The sequence below is a fragment of the Struthio camelus genome, chromosome 2 (genome assembly GCF_040807025.1).
Source record: "Struthio camelus isolate bStrCam1 chromosome 2, bStrCam1.hap1, whole genome shotgun sequence".
Classification (NCBI taxonomy): domain Eukaryota; kingdom Metazoa; phylum Chordata; class Aves; order Struthioniformes; family Struthionidae; genus Struthio; species Struthio camelus.
This window is the reverse complement of record NC_090943.1, coordinates 65,538,512-65,553,843: the sequence shown is the minus strand read 5'-3', so window position 1 is coordinate 65,553,843 and position 15,332 is coordinate 65,538,512. Positions and strand designations below refer to the sequence as shown.

General features: G+C 36.6%; 1 protein-coding gene across 6 annotated transcripts in view; it reads left to right on the top strand.

The window, feature by feature from the left end:
• Positions 1–15,332, top strand: part of DDC (dopa decarboxylase) — an 80,104-nt gene that overhangs the window by 41,710 nt on the left and 23,062 nt on the right. For all 6 annotated transcript variants that reach the window (XM_009681922.2, XM_009681921.2, XM_009681918.2 and 3 more), the window contains 3 exons: positions 7,824–7,890; positions 10,002–10,096; positions 11,834–11,901. In XM_009681922.2, the coding sequence (XP_009680217.1) occupies positions 7,824–7,890; positions 10,002–10,096; positions 11,834–11,901 (230 nt within the window). The remainder of the gene's footprint in view (positions 1–7,823; positions 7,891–10,001; positions 10,097–11,833; positions 11,902–15,332) is intronic.

Below are 15,332 nucleotides of genomic sequence, written 5' to 3'. Positions count from 1 at the left end.
GCTAAAGCTCGTAATCCCTCAAGTGTTGACACAGAACAGCCTTGGATTGGATACAGTTGTGAAGTTTGGCTCTGCTATAATAAATATGTAATTCAAAAGAATATTTGCTTATTCATCAGATCTCCTCCTCCTGTCAATTCAAAACACCATCTTATTATTTCAAGTTAAAGCAAGGGTTTACCATTTGGTTTTTCATGGAGCAAGTAAACTCTGTTTGATTGAACATCAGTAATAAAATGGTTTGCTCATTTCTAAGCATTATACCTCTGCAAAACTTGATATAGACCGTGATCTGTATAGATTTATAAAGGGGTATAATATGCTAGCAATAATATATTAAACTGGCCTACAAACTTTATAAACTGCTATTTATAACTTGATACTGATATTTACTGCTAATTATAATGTAATACTTTTTACTTTTAACAACTTCCATATCTAAATATCATTATTATGAAGTATATTACCTTTTTCTTTTTCTCAGAAAAGTCATATCTCACTCAGCAGTTGTTTCTTTTCTTTCCTGTGGTAACATTTTCAAAAGGGCCAATGTGCCTTAAGTTTCTATGAACTCTTTTCAGGATATTTAGCAGATTAAGGTTGCTTATAGGCACTTTGGGTAAGTGCCAAAAAGTCAAAGAAGCTTAAATACATCAAACCTTTTAAAAATAAAATCATTTCACTCTTCTTGTTATTAGTCTTTAGTGTCTGGTTTTACATAGTGTGAGGATGGCTAGGGTAAAGAACATTTTGCATAGGTGTGGTATGCTGCTATTTTCTAGCCTATCTAGAACTAGTGAGTCCTTGGGATAACTGAGCGCATCACGTTGATTGCTTTTCCAATACAGTAAGACTGTGACTGAGGAACAAAGCGTCCATAGGGCTGCCTAAATGAACTTAATTGTACTGGCTGTGTCTGTGGAAGCGGAGATGTGCCACAATCCTCGTGTTATATTATACCAGTTTGTAATATCTTATATAAGGTCCTAATTTTTTTATCTTACTATTTATTTTAAACAGTTCTCTTCTCTAGGGTTTTCTTTGTTTTGTTTTTTTTTTCTTTTTTTTTTTCCTGCTTAACAACATACCAAGTACAGCACTATAACTTTGTTGTTAGTGCGTGGAGAAGTGATAATGTGTTTTGTTGCTCATCTTATATCCATTAACAAAAAATACAACTTGCCCCTCATAAATATTCGTTCTGTGTTAATTTTTCTGTGTGTAGCAAGGGGAAATCAAATATTCTGTTTATGCATTCAGCAACACCATTACAAAGGGTGACTTAACTGTTGTTTTTCCTCCTCTGTTTGCTTAGCTGTGCAAAACAGGCTTTCAAAGGCAGCACAGGCTCAGTCTGAGTTAATATGGCCTGTGCGAGGTCTTCCATTTATTTGTATACATAAAACATGTCAGCTTAGATTAAACTAGATCTCATTATCCTTATGGTTGGCCTCTTAATTCAAAAGGTGTGTTAATTCTCTGTCATGCTGAGCAGCAGTTCATGCACTATATTAGTGCTCCCTTTTCTGGCTTGCAGATTTCAAAAGCCTTTCCATTTCTTTTGTTCTGGAGTAATTTGGTGCTATTTTGTTTTGTTCTCGTGACAAAGATATGCACATTGCTAAGGAAACACCTTACTCCACTTTATTCCTTGTCTCCCTGCATTTACTGATCCTTTGCTAAGGGGAGAGATTCAGCATCAAAGCAGAAAGTTTATTAGAAGAAATTGTGCCTGAAGAGACTTGTGAATGCAGAGAGAACCTTCCTAATGAAGAGATCTTGGTTGCCTCCAAGCTGATGCAGTCTCTCTTATCAGCAAAGTGATTCTGGAGGGGATCAAAAAGAAGATACAAGCAAAATATGATGCTTTGTATACCTGATTCTCCTCTCATATTGAATAAATTGGGAATCATCATGCTGAAGTTGATAGAAATGCTTTCCTTTTAGAGGTGAGTGGAGAATCAGGGAGGGGTTCATTGCTGGGCTTGATGCGAAGCAGGCTCTCTCGTTACAGCAATCTGGCAATTACAGAATTGGCTTTCACATAAATTTGGCAAACAGTCTTTTGGCAGGGGAGGGAGAAGAAAGGGACGTTGTTTTTAAAAAGAGCGTCTTTGAATTCCTCTCTACCGTCAGTATCTTTTAGCACTAGTAGTTTATTGCTTTGCTCAGTAGAAGCTATTGCCAAATTGTAGCAGTGCGCCTAGACCTCTGCTTATGTTTCCTCCTTTTATTTCCAGATTCAGACTTTGGTTAATTTGTCTCTTGCAAAATACTTGTGCAGAAATTGAAGCACAGACTTAGTTTGATATAGTGAAGCAGGGCATACTGTGCAAACAATATGCTCAGCCCCTTCAAGTGATGAGCAACTGAAACTGTCACAATTTACATAGTAGCAATTTCCAAGTGTGGCCGGTATGCAGCCCTTCATGTGGCCCCTAGTTCAGCAGGGGCTGAATTAAAGCACGTGTTGAAGTCATGTTCATTTCATTAATTATAAACATTAAGTGGAGGTTAAGCACATGCTTAAATGCTTTTCTCAGTTGGGCCCTGTGATCGCGGCTTGATGTAAACCTCTGGATTAGGTGAGTGTTGAGCAGGAGACCCATATGTGGAGATCACTTAAATTATGCACTACTAAATTCAGAGGTATGGTCCACTGCATTCAAGCGTAGCTCACTTGAATGTTTGTAAGTGGCTTGTGGGCTTTGCATTATCTTTTGTATATCAGCACTGATATATTGAAGTATATTGTACTATTATATAGGCCAGCTGCTACAACAACTTCATCCAGTACAATGCTGCTGTCACATGATCTGTTTTCTGCTCAACAAAGACCCAGCGTGAAATCTCTCTGATTCTAGCTGAAATGACTCTTCTGAGTGATGATCTACAGGATATTAAGAAGCAGGCTGTTTGTATCTGAACTCGCACGGGAAACAATAAATCTGAATTAAACTGATAGAGGAGCCATCTTTTCAGTAGGAGTTAACACTAAGATCCTGACAACAGATTCCTGTTTGGAAGAAGCATCCTCTGAGACATACGCAGACCTCAAGGGTGATGTTTCTTAACCCACAATTTGTGAATGATTACTGTTTCCTAAGATATTCAATGGGGGTTTAGTAAACCATTGCAGTTTTGTTAAGCCACAGACATTCTCATGAGCGCAAGCTGGCAAACAACTCAGCAAGAGAAAATAAAAGTAGTAAGAGAACATTAAAAACTCTATCTCATTTTAATTAATTGCAAATAAAAAGCTTTATGGCAAAGCTATACAAAATGCGTCCACATCTTTTCATCTTTTTCTTTCCCAAAAGGTGTAGGAGGTTTTCCAGTAGAAGAGGTTGAGAATCATTGCTCTCGGGCATCATAAAGATTCATGCACGTTCCCTGACATAGATCTTGATTTCAGGAAAGTAATACAGGAGATGACTTGACGCAAGCGTTTTAGCTGCTTTGTATTCGCCGCTATGACTGAGTCCAATTTGAAGCTCACAACCTGAAAAGGGTAAGGCCTGCGGGCTCTACTGAGCCGTCGGTCTCATTTCGGTGATGCAGTCTGTCCCCTGGCCCTTGCGCAAATGTGATTATGCTGGTGTAATACAGGTTACAAATTGAGTTAGATTCATTATTTAGTACTGAGGCAGGCTAAGGACAGCCCTGACAAGAGCAGATGCTGTCACTTCAAGGGGTTTCAGAGAATTAACACAAGTAGCTTTGAGGCTTAGACACCTGCAGAGAGGACAACAAAATTATTTTAGAAATTGAGGTATACTTTACAGAATAAGCCATTTATTTAAACAGCTAAGTCTGTGTTTGAACTCATCTAATCTCTTACCAAAACAACATATTCCTTACAGTGATTAGGAAAATGCTTTAACTGTAGTACAGCACTAACATCAATAATTTGTAACGAAATCATGCAGTAACCTTCATTTTTTCTTCTTTTTTCTTCTTTTTTTTCTTTCTTTCTTTTTTTTTTTGAATATCAGTGGACTGATTAAGAGAATTGTGCTCTAATCTTGTCAGAAAGTCCAGAGTACGTTATCATAAAATGTATGTATAAGAGCGCAGAGCTAAGACTGTAGGGGACTCTTCATTTCAGTATTTCCCAGTGCAATGAGTTAGCCACTATTCTTACATGTATAGAAAAATTGGATTTATTTTTCATCATGGTATTCTCCATTCTTTTGTGACCCTATTGCTAGATCTCTAGTTAAACCAAAGGTGAAATATAGGTTCTTCCTGATTGTGGGAACGTCTCAGGTAGGCAGCACTGCAACAGATGTATTATTAATTACTTTATATGTGCGTGCTCTACTAGTAAAAAAGGAGAGCAAACCTCTTCCTTAGTTAAAATATATTCTGCAGTTTTGTTTTGTTTTTGTTTTAAAGATTGAAATTAATTTTTTAACCTTCCACAAAGGATGATTAAACTTCTAGAGTGGACATACATTTACCTCAAGCACTGTAACCATGCTATTTTTCTCATTTGTCTCAGGAATATGGGAGGGCCCAGTATAGAAAAAGGTTATATTATTTGGGGGAAGAAGTTGTGTCAGGAGCAAAATTGTATTATCTCTGTGTTCAGTATGCTTCTCATTTTCAGAACTGTATTTGTTTCCATCCTACGTTCTTAATTGCTTGATATGAAAAAAATTGTGAATTGATCCCTTCTTATTTTAATAATCTCTTTTCCTGTAACTACTTTTTTTATTGGTGCAATGAAACATCATTATAGCTATTGAAATTGGTGTAGCGATCAAGGTGGGAGAATATGTGCAGTGTCAGAGCTAAAATGTTTTCAGGGTTTTGTATGACTACACTTAATCCGGTCTACCCTCCACAAAGGCAGGCTATGACTTCCTCTAACTGTATATCTAAGGTTATTTAAACTGAGTACTGTCCGAGTATTTTCTATTAAACAGAAACATTCAGCTCCCTGCGGGAACAGAATTTAAAATACCTTTGAGGTGTGCTGTATACTAAAGATGTAGATGTGTTTGGGAGCATACTTAGGAGAGAGGTTTTACCTATAGCAATGGGTTGTTTATTAGTTTGATATACTTGGTACATATCACTTTAAATTTCTGGCTCTTTTGAATGCATATCCATGTGCTGTTTTTTACTGGAAGTTTCTGTTAGTATGGGAATCCCTAGGAGTTTTGGAAAGTCTAGCTTAGTAAGTAGTAAAACAAGCCTCTCTCACCTTTCATTCATCCTCCAAAAAACTAGACACTGCAAATGAAAATCCCACTGTGTTTATTCATATCTTTGTCTCAAGATCTGATTATTTTTTCAAGGTGTCTGGTCTTATGCTGTTACTGCTTTGTTTCTTGTAACAAAAGAAATAGAAGAAAAGCTGCATGTGAAAAGCAAAGATAAGTAAACTTTCTAAAGTTTCAGGACAACTCCTTGGAAGGACTAATCAGGGAACCCCTAAAGGGAAAACCAACTTTTAATTAGTCTCAAGGTATGCACAGGATTTACTTCAAGATGTGACTGTAGATGACTTTTAACAGTCTAAATTTCAATATCCAATAGCTGGTGAAAAAGTCAAGAAAATCTCATGTAGCAATTCATGTTTAACTTCAGAGAGGGCAACAACTTACAAATGAGAATGTCTGTTCAAGGGAACAAATAAAAGATTAAATATTCGCATATCTCAAGCAGACTGTTTAAGTAGAGTAGAAACGCTTAGTGCAAATTTGTATCACCTTGTAAAAAAAGATGGAAGAAGGACATAATTTCGCATTTGCGTAACGGGAACTCCTAGAAGTAGAGAGACATCAGTGAAATGCAGAAGCTACATCCCGGCTAGAACAGAAAAGGCTATACGCTTGGCAAGTTAAGTGTGCTGTTAGACTAAAACAGACTATAGGATTTTCGCAAACACCTTGCTACTGGCATAGTAACAATTTTTTCTCCAGTGTAGAAAACTTGTTGGGCTATGGAGAAGGTAGAGATATAAACGAAAAGCCTGAAGAAGGAAAGACTGCAGCAGGAAACCTACATGCAAAAAAAATGCTTTGTTTGCTACAGGAGTGCTTGCTTCCATGAGGATGACTGTAAGAGATGAGACTGAAAGTCCCCTCAGCCCCACACAGTCGAGCCACTGACTGTGCCTCTAGGTGGGGCACAGGCAGCCTGCCCTGGTCCGACAGCGGCTCCGCAGCTGGAGCCGCAATGACACCGCAATGCGTGCTGCTCTTTACTGAGGACACCCTCTAACACATCAGGAAGACTTGCTGCACTGGACATACTTAGCCAGCTGGATGGGCCAGAGAAGTGCAATATAGAGAGGGAACCACTGGAAACGTTTCCTGATGGTGTCACTCCCACTACAGAGGGGAGCACTGAACCCAAAGGCTCTGTGTACATACTCATAATGGAGTTGAGAAAGAAAAGCTGCACTGAGTTTTAACATATAATTGTATCTATATTTTGCTAAGGCAGTGTGTTTGTTTCTTGGAAGGTATAGTGGATGGACAGATACCATCACGGCGCTCCTTTCTTTTCTTACAGGAGGTGTCATGAATTCACTGAGGGACATTTGCAGAGAATAAGCATGCCTTAGTAACATGCACACAGTAAAGCACCCGCCCCCAACAGAAACAACCTCCCCGAAATGTGACCAGTTGTAGATGCCTAGGGAAAAACAGCGGAAACAAAAGGTGGTGGGTTGACAGTGTTCTTGCAGAAAAAGGAACTGCAAGTACAAAAATAAAAAAGTTTCTGCATTTAAAATATTTGCGGTTTTACTCCTGGCTGTAGTACAGAGCTGTGTGCGACCTTGTATAAATGATCTAATGCCTTAGTACTTCAATGTTCCAGCTAAAAAATAGTATACTTTCACTATTTAAACTGTAAATTGTCCTTTATTACATGTAAATTCAGTAGAAGGCACAAACCTGTCCCAGTCTTTATTATTATTTACAAAAATGAGACTAGGTGTTTAAAACATAAAGACTTACAATGAAATATAAAATAATATAAGTTTACATGCACTTGGTAGTTGCTTTCTAGATTATAATTCTGTCTGCTTACTCCTAATAAATTTCCGCAGCTCACTTTCACCTAGTTATGTTCTCTTCCTAGTGTGATACTTCCTTCAACTTTTATGTTGCGTCTGCTTTTGGCCTGCTATAGTCATACAGCGGGATACATCTGATAAGAAATGAACAGAGGGAGGGTAGCATGATTTCAGTGTTTTAGGATGAAGCTGGGAGAGAAATGTTTATCTGGAAAATATCCCATAAACCTAATAGGGAACATATCCTACTAGTGAACAGGTTCCAGCCTGCAGATCCCCTCAGCATAAATCAGTTACAACTCTGTTACAGAGCCTTGGCTCTTTAACTCAAGCTGTAACATTTCATGGTCAACAGGAATCCCACTGTCTTTACAGTGCCCATGTGCAGAGTTTGCCTGTACCAACATAAACTGCAAATCATTCTAATGATAATTGCACGTGTGAGGTTAGTATTGGGCTACAGGACAAGCGTGAGGCACACAGAAAATCTAAAAAAATATAACATCGTTAATATATATGACTAATTATCAATCAGTTTTATATTAACGTTGTATTTTATGCATTTGTCTCAGTGTAAGCTTATGGGAACTTTGGGGAAAAAAATTAGATTCTCCGGAATTCCACTGAAGGGGTAGGTATCGGCTAAAAACAATATATTTTTTTCCTGTATCATCTGCACACTTTCTCTTCGTTGTTGCCTTTGCAGACAGTTTTGTTCATTTGATAATTCTCTTTGCTGTAAGACTTGTTTTGTTAATTTTTTTGCCTTTGTGTTTTGGCTCTGCAGTTTTGTGCAACACTTGGAACCACACCTTGCTGCTCCTTTGACAGACTGTTAGAACTGGGTCCTATTTGTAAGTCTTTGTCTGCTGCTACTTTCTAAAATTGCAGATGTCGGTTTAAGCCATACTGAGTCATTTCCAGGGCATTGTGCAGTGTCAGTGTCCAAGTTCAATGAAGCTACTTAAAATTTTAACTGAAGGTCTCATTTATCTTTCTAATATTAGGTCAAGCAGCTGGCTTATATTCTTAGACCGATAAGGAGTACAGAGATCATAGTTCCAAGTTTTGTTTTTGGAGAGCTTTTTGGAACACTTTCATAGGGAAAAAACAAAACTGTAACTGCTTCAGTCTGTTACAAGCTCTTCTACTTCCAAGAGGATCTGGAGCAGTGAAGAAGATGATGGAAAAGCTGAACTCTAGTTCTCCTCTGCACCTAGTGTTTTGTTTCTCTTTGGTTCTAATGACTATAAAAAGCAGGGAAACACACACCAAAAAACCATACATATTCTCCTTAACTCTTTCTCTCCTCTCCCCTATTTTCTTCCTTTTGCAAGAAAGCAGGACAAGTGCAGGGGTGTTTAATACAGTGACTGAATCATGGACTCTTTGTAACTGTTCCTGTGTTATGGTCTACTGTGGTAAGGAAAGGCTTGGTCAAAAGGACGCTTGCTGACTGATGAAAGTGTGACAAAAGTGCACCAGTTACATTAAACTGTGAATTTAGAACAGGTATTTTATAGCTAGAAGCAATCAGAAGCAGCATCACAGAAACATGGCAAGATTTGATGTTTCACTCATTCATTCTGGTGAGGCCTAAAAAACTTGGGGTTTGCACGGTGGTGGCTTGCTTCATTAGATTTTCTGCTCTTCAGCACAAGCATCAGAGACTCCTAATACTCCTCTCTAAAATGGCTTCTAGTACTCTGCTTATCAGCTAGAAATGATTTTGCTGTTCATATTATTCCTACAGACCTGACCTAATAAAATAGCGACAATACTTTTAGGTATAGCAAGTGATCATGTATGTTTTATCAGTTGCTCTCCTGACTTTCTGCTTCTATAGTGGAGACTAGCAGAAGGATTGCTCACTCCCTAAATCATAAGCATTATGATAGCTTTTCTGCAGACAGGTGATTTTTCTTCTTAAAAAAGCATGAGCTCAAGTGCTGTAAAGTAAAGGCAATGTCTCAAATCAAGTGGAAAAAAAAAAAAGTAAAATGAACTGTCAACATCTCTTCAACTAAACCTAATTCACATAGAAGTTATGAATAGTATTTCATTAACTTTTTCCAGACATTTATGCAAATAATAAATTTAGTTCACAAGAATGCAAATTCTGGCATGAACATGGTGCCCAGTCACAGATCTGAATGCATGTGCCCCTCTGTGTGTAAAAAAAAAAAAAAAAGGCATCAGCCTTTTTTGGTGACTTGTGTAAAGATGTTATGTGGGCTTCAGTCATCAGCTCATAGATGAGATTTGTTACTGTGTGAATTATTGCATGTGATCAATAGCAGAGTGCGAATAGTAAATTACAGAAAATACATGAGACCGATATGCTATATTCTGCAATATTTTTGCAGAAACCATTCGGTGAGTAATCAGAACTAACTAACCTTTCAGTGCTTGCTCTTGGATAAGTATCTCAGTCCTCAAAATAAACAGTTTGCTGTATTTAGTTCAAAAGCATGCATATATATGCATATATATATGCGTGTGTATGCATGTACATATATAGATATACATGGATATGGAAACCTGTTTTAGAAATATTTGTGTGTGATTTGTGAGGTGGAAGTGGGGAGCACAGCTAAAACTAGTTCTTCCTGCTAAAGTTTTATTAACAGAAATTAATAACTACATCTCTAGATATATCTTTAAAAGTATATTTTGTAAAGGTCCTTAAATTAAAATTATGTAGTATTTTATGTTAGTTAATAAGATAAATCTAAATATTTAAGGACTCTGTCCCATTAGAGGGACTGAGAAGGAAGAAGAATATGTATGCGCACATCTTTATGTATTAGCAGAAACCCAAGTGGTAGAAATATTTCATCTCTTAATTTAATTTCAATTTGGGAAAATAGTAGCATCAAAGAAAATCTCTAAGGCATTTGGTTTAATGCAAATTAGTAAGGATTTGTAATCTGCTGTTTAATTTATTTGCTTGTTACTTTTTAAGGTAATAAGGAAAATGTCTGGATGCATATTGATGCAGCCTATGCTGGGAGTGCATTCATCTGCCCTGAGTTCAGACATCTTTTAAATGGAGTGGAGGTGAGTGAAATATTTTTTTTCTCCAACAAACTGAGAAAACCTTGCTCTTCCATAGAATTTTTTTTAGACATAGAATGTTTCTTATGCATACAACGTGAATGGCTTTTCTAGAATCTCTGAGCGTGTTGCACTTCTCTACATCTATATATCCTATTACATTACCAATAATTATTTAATTGTCACCACTTTATTCTGGCAGTATGCAAGTTATCACAATATGTAAGAATTTGTCATTCAAAATCCCAGATAGTAGTGAACGAACAAAGTATCTTGCAAAATAGTCCAGAAACCAGGAACTTTTTCCTGAATGTCCAAAAAGCACATTTATAATGCCCTAATTCTACATTACACCCCCCTCAAAGTTCAACAAATTAATGAGCTCATTATGCCTGATTTTTTTTCCTTACATCCTGAAAGGCATATGGGATAAAGCCAGTAGCTGTGCTTCAGACAGATAGGGTTTAATGACGGAGAGAGCTAAAGGAAATATTCCCCCAACAGCACTCATGTTCCTTTTTTTTTCTCCTCCCTGAGCTACTTGGTATTCAGTTCCTTAGATAAGAATATTTCAATTTCCTGCTGCTCCTCTCAGACAGGCAGATAAGTCCTTGTCTTCCACGTCAATGGAGAAAATATTACTGTTTGGTAAAGCCAGAAGTTTAAACACATCACTGATAGGTAGAGACTAATAAAGAAGATGAGGGACTCCCCCCCCACCTGCCCCAACAAATAAAGCATTTCTTTCTGTCTGTTTTTTTTTTTTTCTGTAATCAGCAAATGAAGCTTGCTGTAATTTCCTGTATGGGAATATTTTTTAAATTACTATTAGTGGTTACTGAAGGAAATGAAGCAGCACCCCTTGTCTGGGCTTGCATATGTCATTTGAGTCAATATTTAAAAACCATGAGTAGGTTCCCTACCTTACCTATTACAGGGAGATAGATAGATAGATAGATAGAAAGATATCTCCTTTCATGTGAGCAGTTGTAAATTTTTTTTCCAAGAGATAGGGAAGGTTATGAGAAATGAGTGTGAAAGGAAAAGTGCTAAGTGGTGCTCCCAAGCACCACAGGGGCTCTCATGTCCCCTTGTATTGCTAATGGTCATTGTAAGGTATTGTAATGCCTTGCTTATCACGCAGCCTGCAAAAGAAGCCTTTCCCACGCAATGTCCTTCTCCTCTACGTGGGTTTCCTTCTCTGCCATGCCTAAATACATGTTAAGTAAAGCTGAGCTGTTATTATTTAGCATATAACCATGTATTGTAAACACTTCTTCTGTGCTGGACTTGCCTGAAAATTAATATACATTGGACTTAAGTGAAAAAATGACTATTCCACTAAAAGAAAATACCTTGGTAGTTTAAAAAAAAAAAAAAAGTAATTTAATGATCAGTTGAAATGTTATGGATGAATGTGGTGCACAAATTCAGAACTAAATGTATAATTTGTCTCTATTTACAAATTTTGTAAAAGTGTAATTCTTAATGAATGCTCAAATTTAGATAATACCAGAAGTTTAGCTGCACACCTACCCTGAATTCCATCCCCAATATCAAATGAAGATTTAACTACATAGTTTTTAAATAAGGTTATATCGGTATGAACATTATAAAGCCACAATACAGAAACTCATTCATAGTTGAGGTGTACTCAGAAAATTTGACTAGGTTATGTCATAAGCACATGGATTCTTTTCTCTTTCATAATTTTTTTTCTTTTTATTTTTCCTCTCTCAGTTTGCAGATTCATTTAACTTTAATCCTCACAAATGGCTCCTAGTGAATTTTGACTGCTCTGCGATGTGGTAAGTATTACAGAAAAAGGGAACATTACAAGAGAGAAAAAAAATCTCATGGTAAAATAGTTTGCTTGTCTGACAGTAGACATGTATTTTCATTGCTCTAATGAAATGAGGAGTTCTGGATAGCTTTAACTCTTGTAAATTATGTACAACGTTCACTCTTTCATTTAATCCAAATTTAAAAAAAAAAAAAATTTAGAAATAGACCTTAGCGCCACACTTTTTTTTCAGGGAGAAAGCCTGAAAAATCCGTAGATTCATATGTGCTCCATTTTGGGACTGTTTAAAAAATAAACAGAAAAGAAATCCCTTGAAAGGCGTTAATGCAATGAACGGCATACTAAATAGAGCTTTTTCTTCTCTTTCATAAAATTTCTCTCAGTTTGAATCTTGATCCTTTCAAAAGCCTTTCTAAAAACATCTAGGATTTGGCCAATGAAAAACAATTAAATTCAAAAAGGACTATTTATGCAATTTTGTACTGATTTTCAGTGCCACTAGAAGATGGGAGAAACTACATTATGATACAGAAAGATGCCAAAGTAGAAATGAGTAGACATACTTTGAAACAAAGCAAATTATCATCACAAGGAGAACAGCATTAACAATGATCTTATTGTGTCCCAAACTGAAATTTCCAGAACCTCGTGTATTACCAGTATCACAGTTAATGATACTTATCAGCAAAATAGCTAATCAGTAAATGCAGGCTATTTATCAAAATAATGAAAGCATCAATTTCAGTTACATTTGAAAAAAATTTCTGCAAAAGTGAAAAAAGTTGAAAAATTGAAAGTCAAAAAAAACCTCTTAAACATCATCCAGCAAGAGGATTCACCTTATTTATTAAAAAAAAAAAAAGTGTGAACTTTAACCTAAAGCAATGGAGTGATCATTGTTTCATCTTTGTCTCTTTTAATATAGTCAACAAGGGTGACTTTACACAAACGCGTGTATTATTCAGATAATACACTTCTGAATGCAAATTTTTCCCCATGTAAGTACTTAAAACGTTCATTATGGCTTGGAGAGTTTGCTTTTTATTAGAGTAAATGGCATACATTTTGATCCTGATTCATCCAGAGTGGCAGTGATTAACTCAAGGCCCCAATTTATAAGTACCTCATGACTCATCATCTCTCTCTGTATATGGCAATAGGGAGAAGATGACACTCCTTTGCTAGTTTCTCCCATCTTTTTTTAGTCATTCAAAGAAATTAGTATCAAAGTAGCCACTGTCAGAAATGAGAAAATTCACCGTCATTCTTTTTAATATCTGTAGGACAATTAGGAGCCAGAGTCTTGTCCTTCTCATAAATCCTGCTTTCCCCCATAGCCTTCTGAAACCACGTTAAAAGTATTTTAGTGTGGCTTTCTCAGAAGAAAAGATATGTACAGTCATACTATCTGTCTAGTTTTGTTTCTATCCCAGGAGATTTTAGCTTCCTCTTAGCAGAGTTTAGCCTAGATTATTAATTTCTATGGTTGTGGTGTAGAGGTTTCAAAGATACAAGATTCTTGAAAATAGGCGGGAGAGAGAAGAGAAAGGCCCAAGCTTGCATCCCTTGCAAAATGTGTAGTTTCTTAGTCACTGGGGCAATCACCTTGTCTCACATCTAGGCTATCCAGAATCTCACCTATCATTGTTCAGTGGTGTCTACTGATAGGGAAGAACAAGCAAGCTTCAGCCTAAGGTGATGACTAAATTAAAAAAAAAAAAAAAATCCAAAACTGTAGTCATCTGTAAGTAAACAGGCTACATCACTTTGGTCATGGAAGTGGTTTTTTTTTTTTTTTTTTTCAATCTAAAATTATTTTTGTAGACAGAACAGAGCAGTGGAACTTGGATAAGTGCATAGTATGTCAGCTACAGGACTTATAGAAGTGTAGTGCTTCACTCTTCCCTGCTTCCACTCTCATCTGTACAGCATGGTGCTCATAGGGGATGGAGGTTGTAACCCTCATATCTTTCCTCCTTAAATTTCCCTCCATCACCTAAAGTTTCCATTTGTCCCACAGAGCAAGGACCTTGATTCTTGCCCACTTCTGTTTCTTTGAGGTAGGGATTTCCTCATACTGAAGTCTATCTTCTTGGAAAAAAATAAAAAATCTTTAAAATGAGCTCAAATTTTAAAAGGGGGATGCATAAAGTCAGTCACTGGAAGTCATAATTTAGGCATAATTTAGGAATAAAGTGGCTTAACTCTCAGAGCTCTCAACTGACTGACAGTCACCTCCTTTTTCTCCTCGTCTGAAATCAAAGGTGAACCCTTAGAATTAACCTTTACAAAATATGTAATAGTCAAATAATGCTGGAAAGACCATTGTGGTGATTCAGGTATCTTACAGTTCAGCCCTAAAACAGCTGCAGTAGCTGCTTTCTAAGTAGAACAGGATGCTTCTTAAGTGTTTTTTTTTTCCATTTTGTTTCTTGCTTTTCAAAGATAGGTGCATTTATATGAATGCACCTGGACAAGTCACCCTATTCCTTCATTTTATATTAGCATAATTAATCTGCCAGTGTGTACCAACTGCAGGCTGATAGCTTAATGTTTTAGTGCAAGTCCCTTCAAGTTTCACTTTCAATGCAGAAAATACACATTTTTGGATTCCATTAGATAAAACATCTCATAAAAGAGCATTTTTTTCATAAGTATGAGGAGTCCATTACAAGGACTCTCAAGAGATCTTGCAAAATATCTCCTTCTCAAAGCCAAAGTGTCACAACTACAGCCATTAAGGCTTCATTTCAGCAAGGCATTTATATATAGGTTTCTTTGACCTAATAAGGAATTAAGTATACGTTTAAAGTTAAACTCTTAGGCTTGAAACTAAATCTGTTGCCAAAAGAAGTCCAACTACTCCCAAGGCCCAAGCCCAAAATATACCTCTTATGCAGTGTATCACTGAGTGAAAAGGCAAAAATTTAGCAGAAATGTAAAAATAAAGGATGAAGGGGGCCTATTGAGGAAAAAGTGAATGGGAATGATATGTAGTCCCCTTACAATCTCTGTAAAGTATCAAACATAATTTTGTACTAAGAAGAAAGTGTTCCAAAAAACAGTTTGTACCGTTGCACAATGAGATTGCATGGAGTTCCAATGAGGGACAGGCTTCTAAATCTCCCACGCTTCTCAGCGCTTTTCCAATGTTTAAACACTCCCATTTCTTTCCCTTGTAAACTGATTAAGATAATCCAGCCATTAGATCTGTAATGTAATTGTATAATACTTAGTACGATATCTAGCACTGATGTCATTTGGGATTTGGAGGCAATTTCATTTTAAACCTTTTGTAAAATAGTCTCAGACTTCCTAATATACAGAGAAGAGTAATCAGATGACTTTATTTAAAAAAAAAAAAAAAAGAGTTTAATATAGCCACTCTGAGAGAGGCATATTTTCCATATTGCAGTGCTGGGGTCCTTTAGAGAC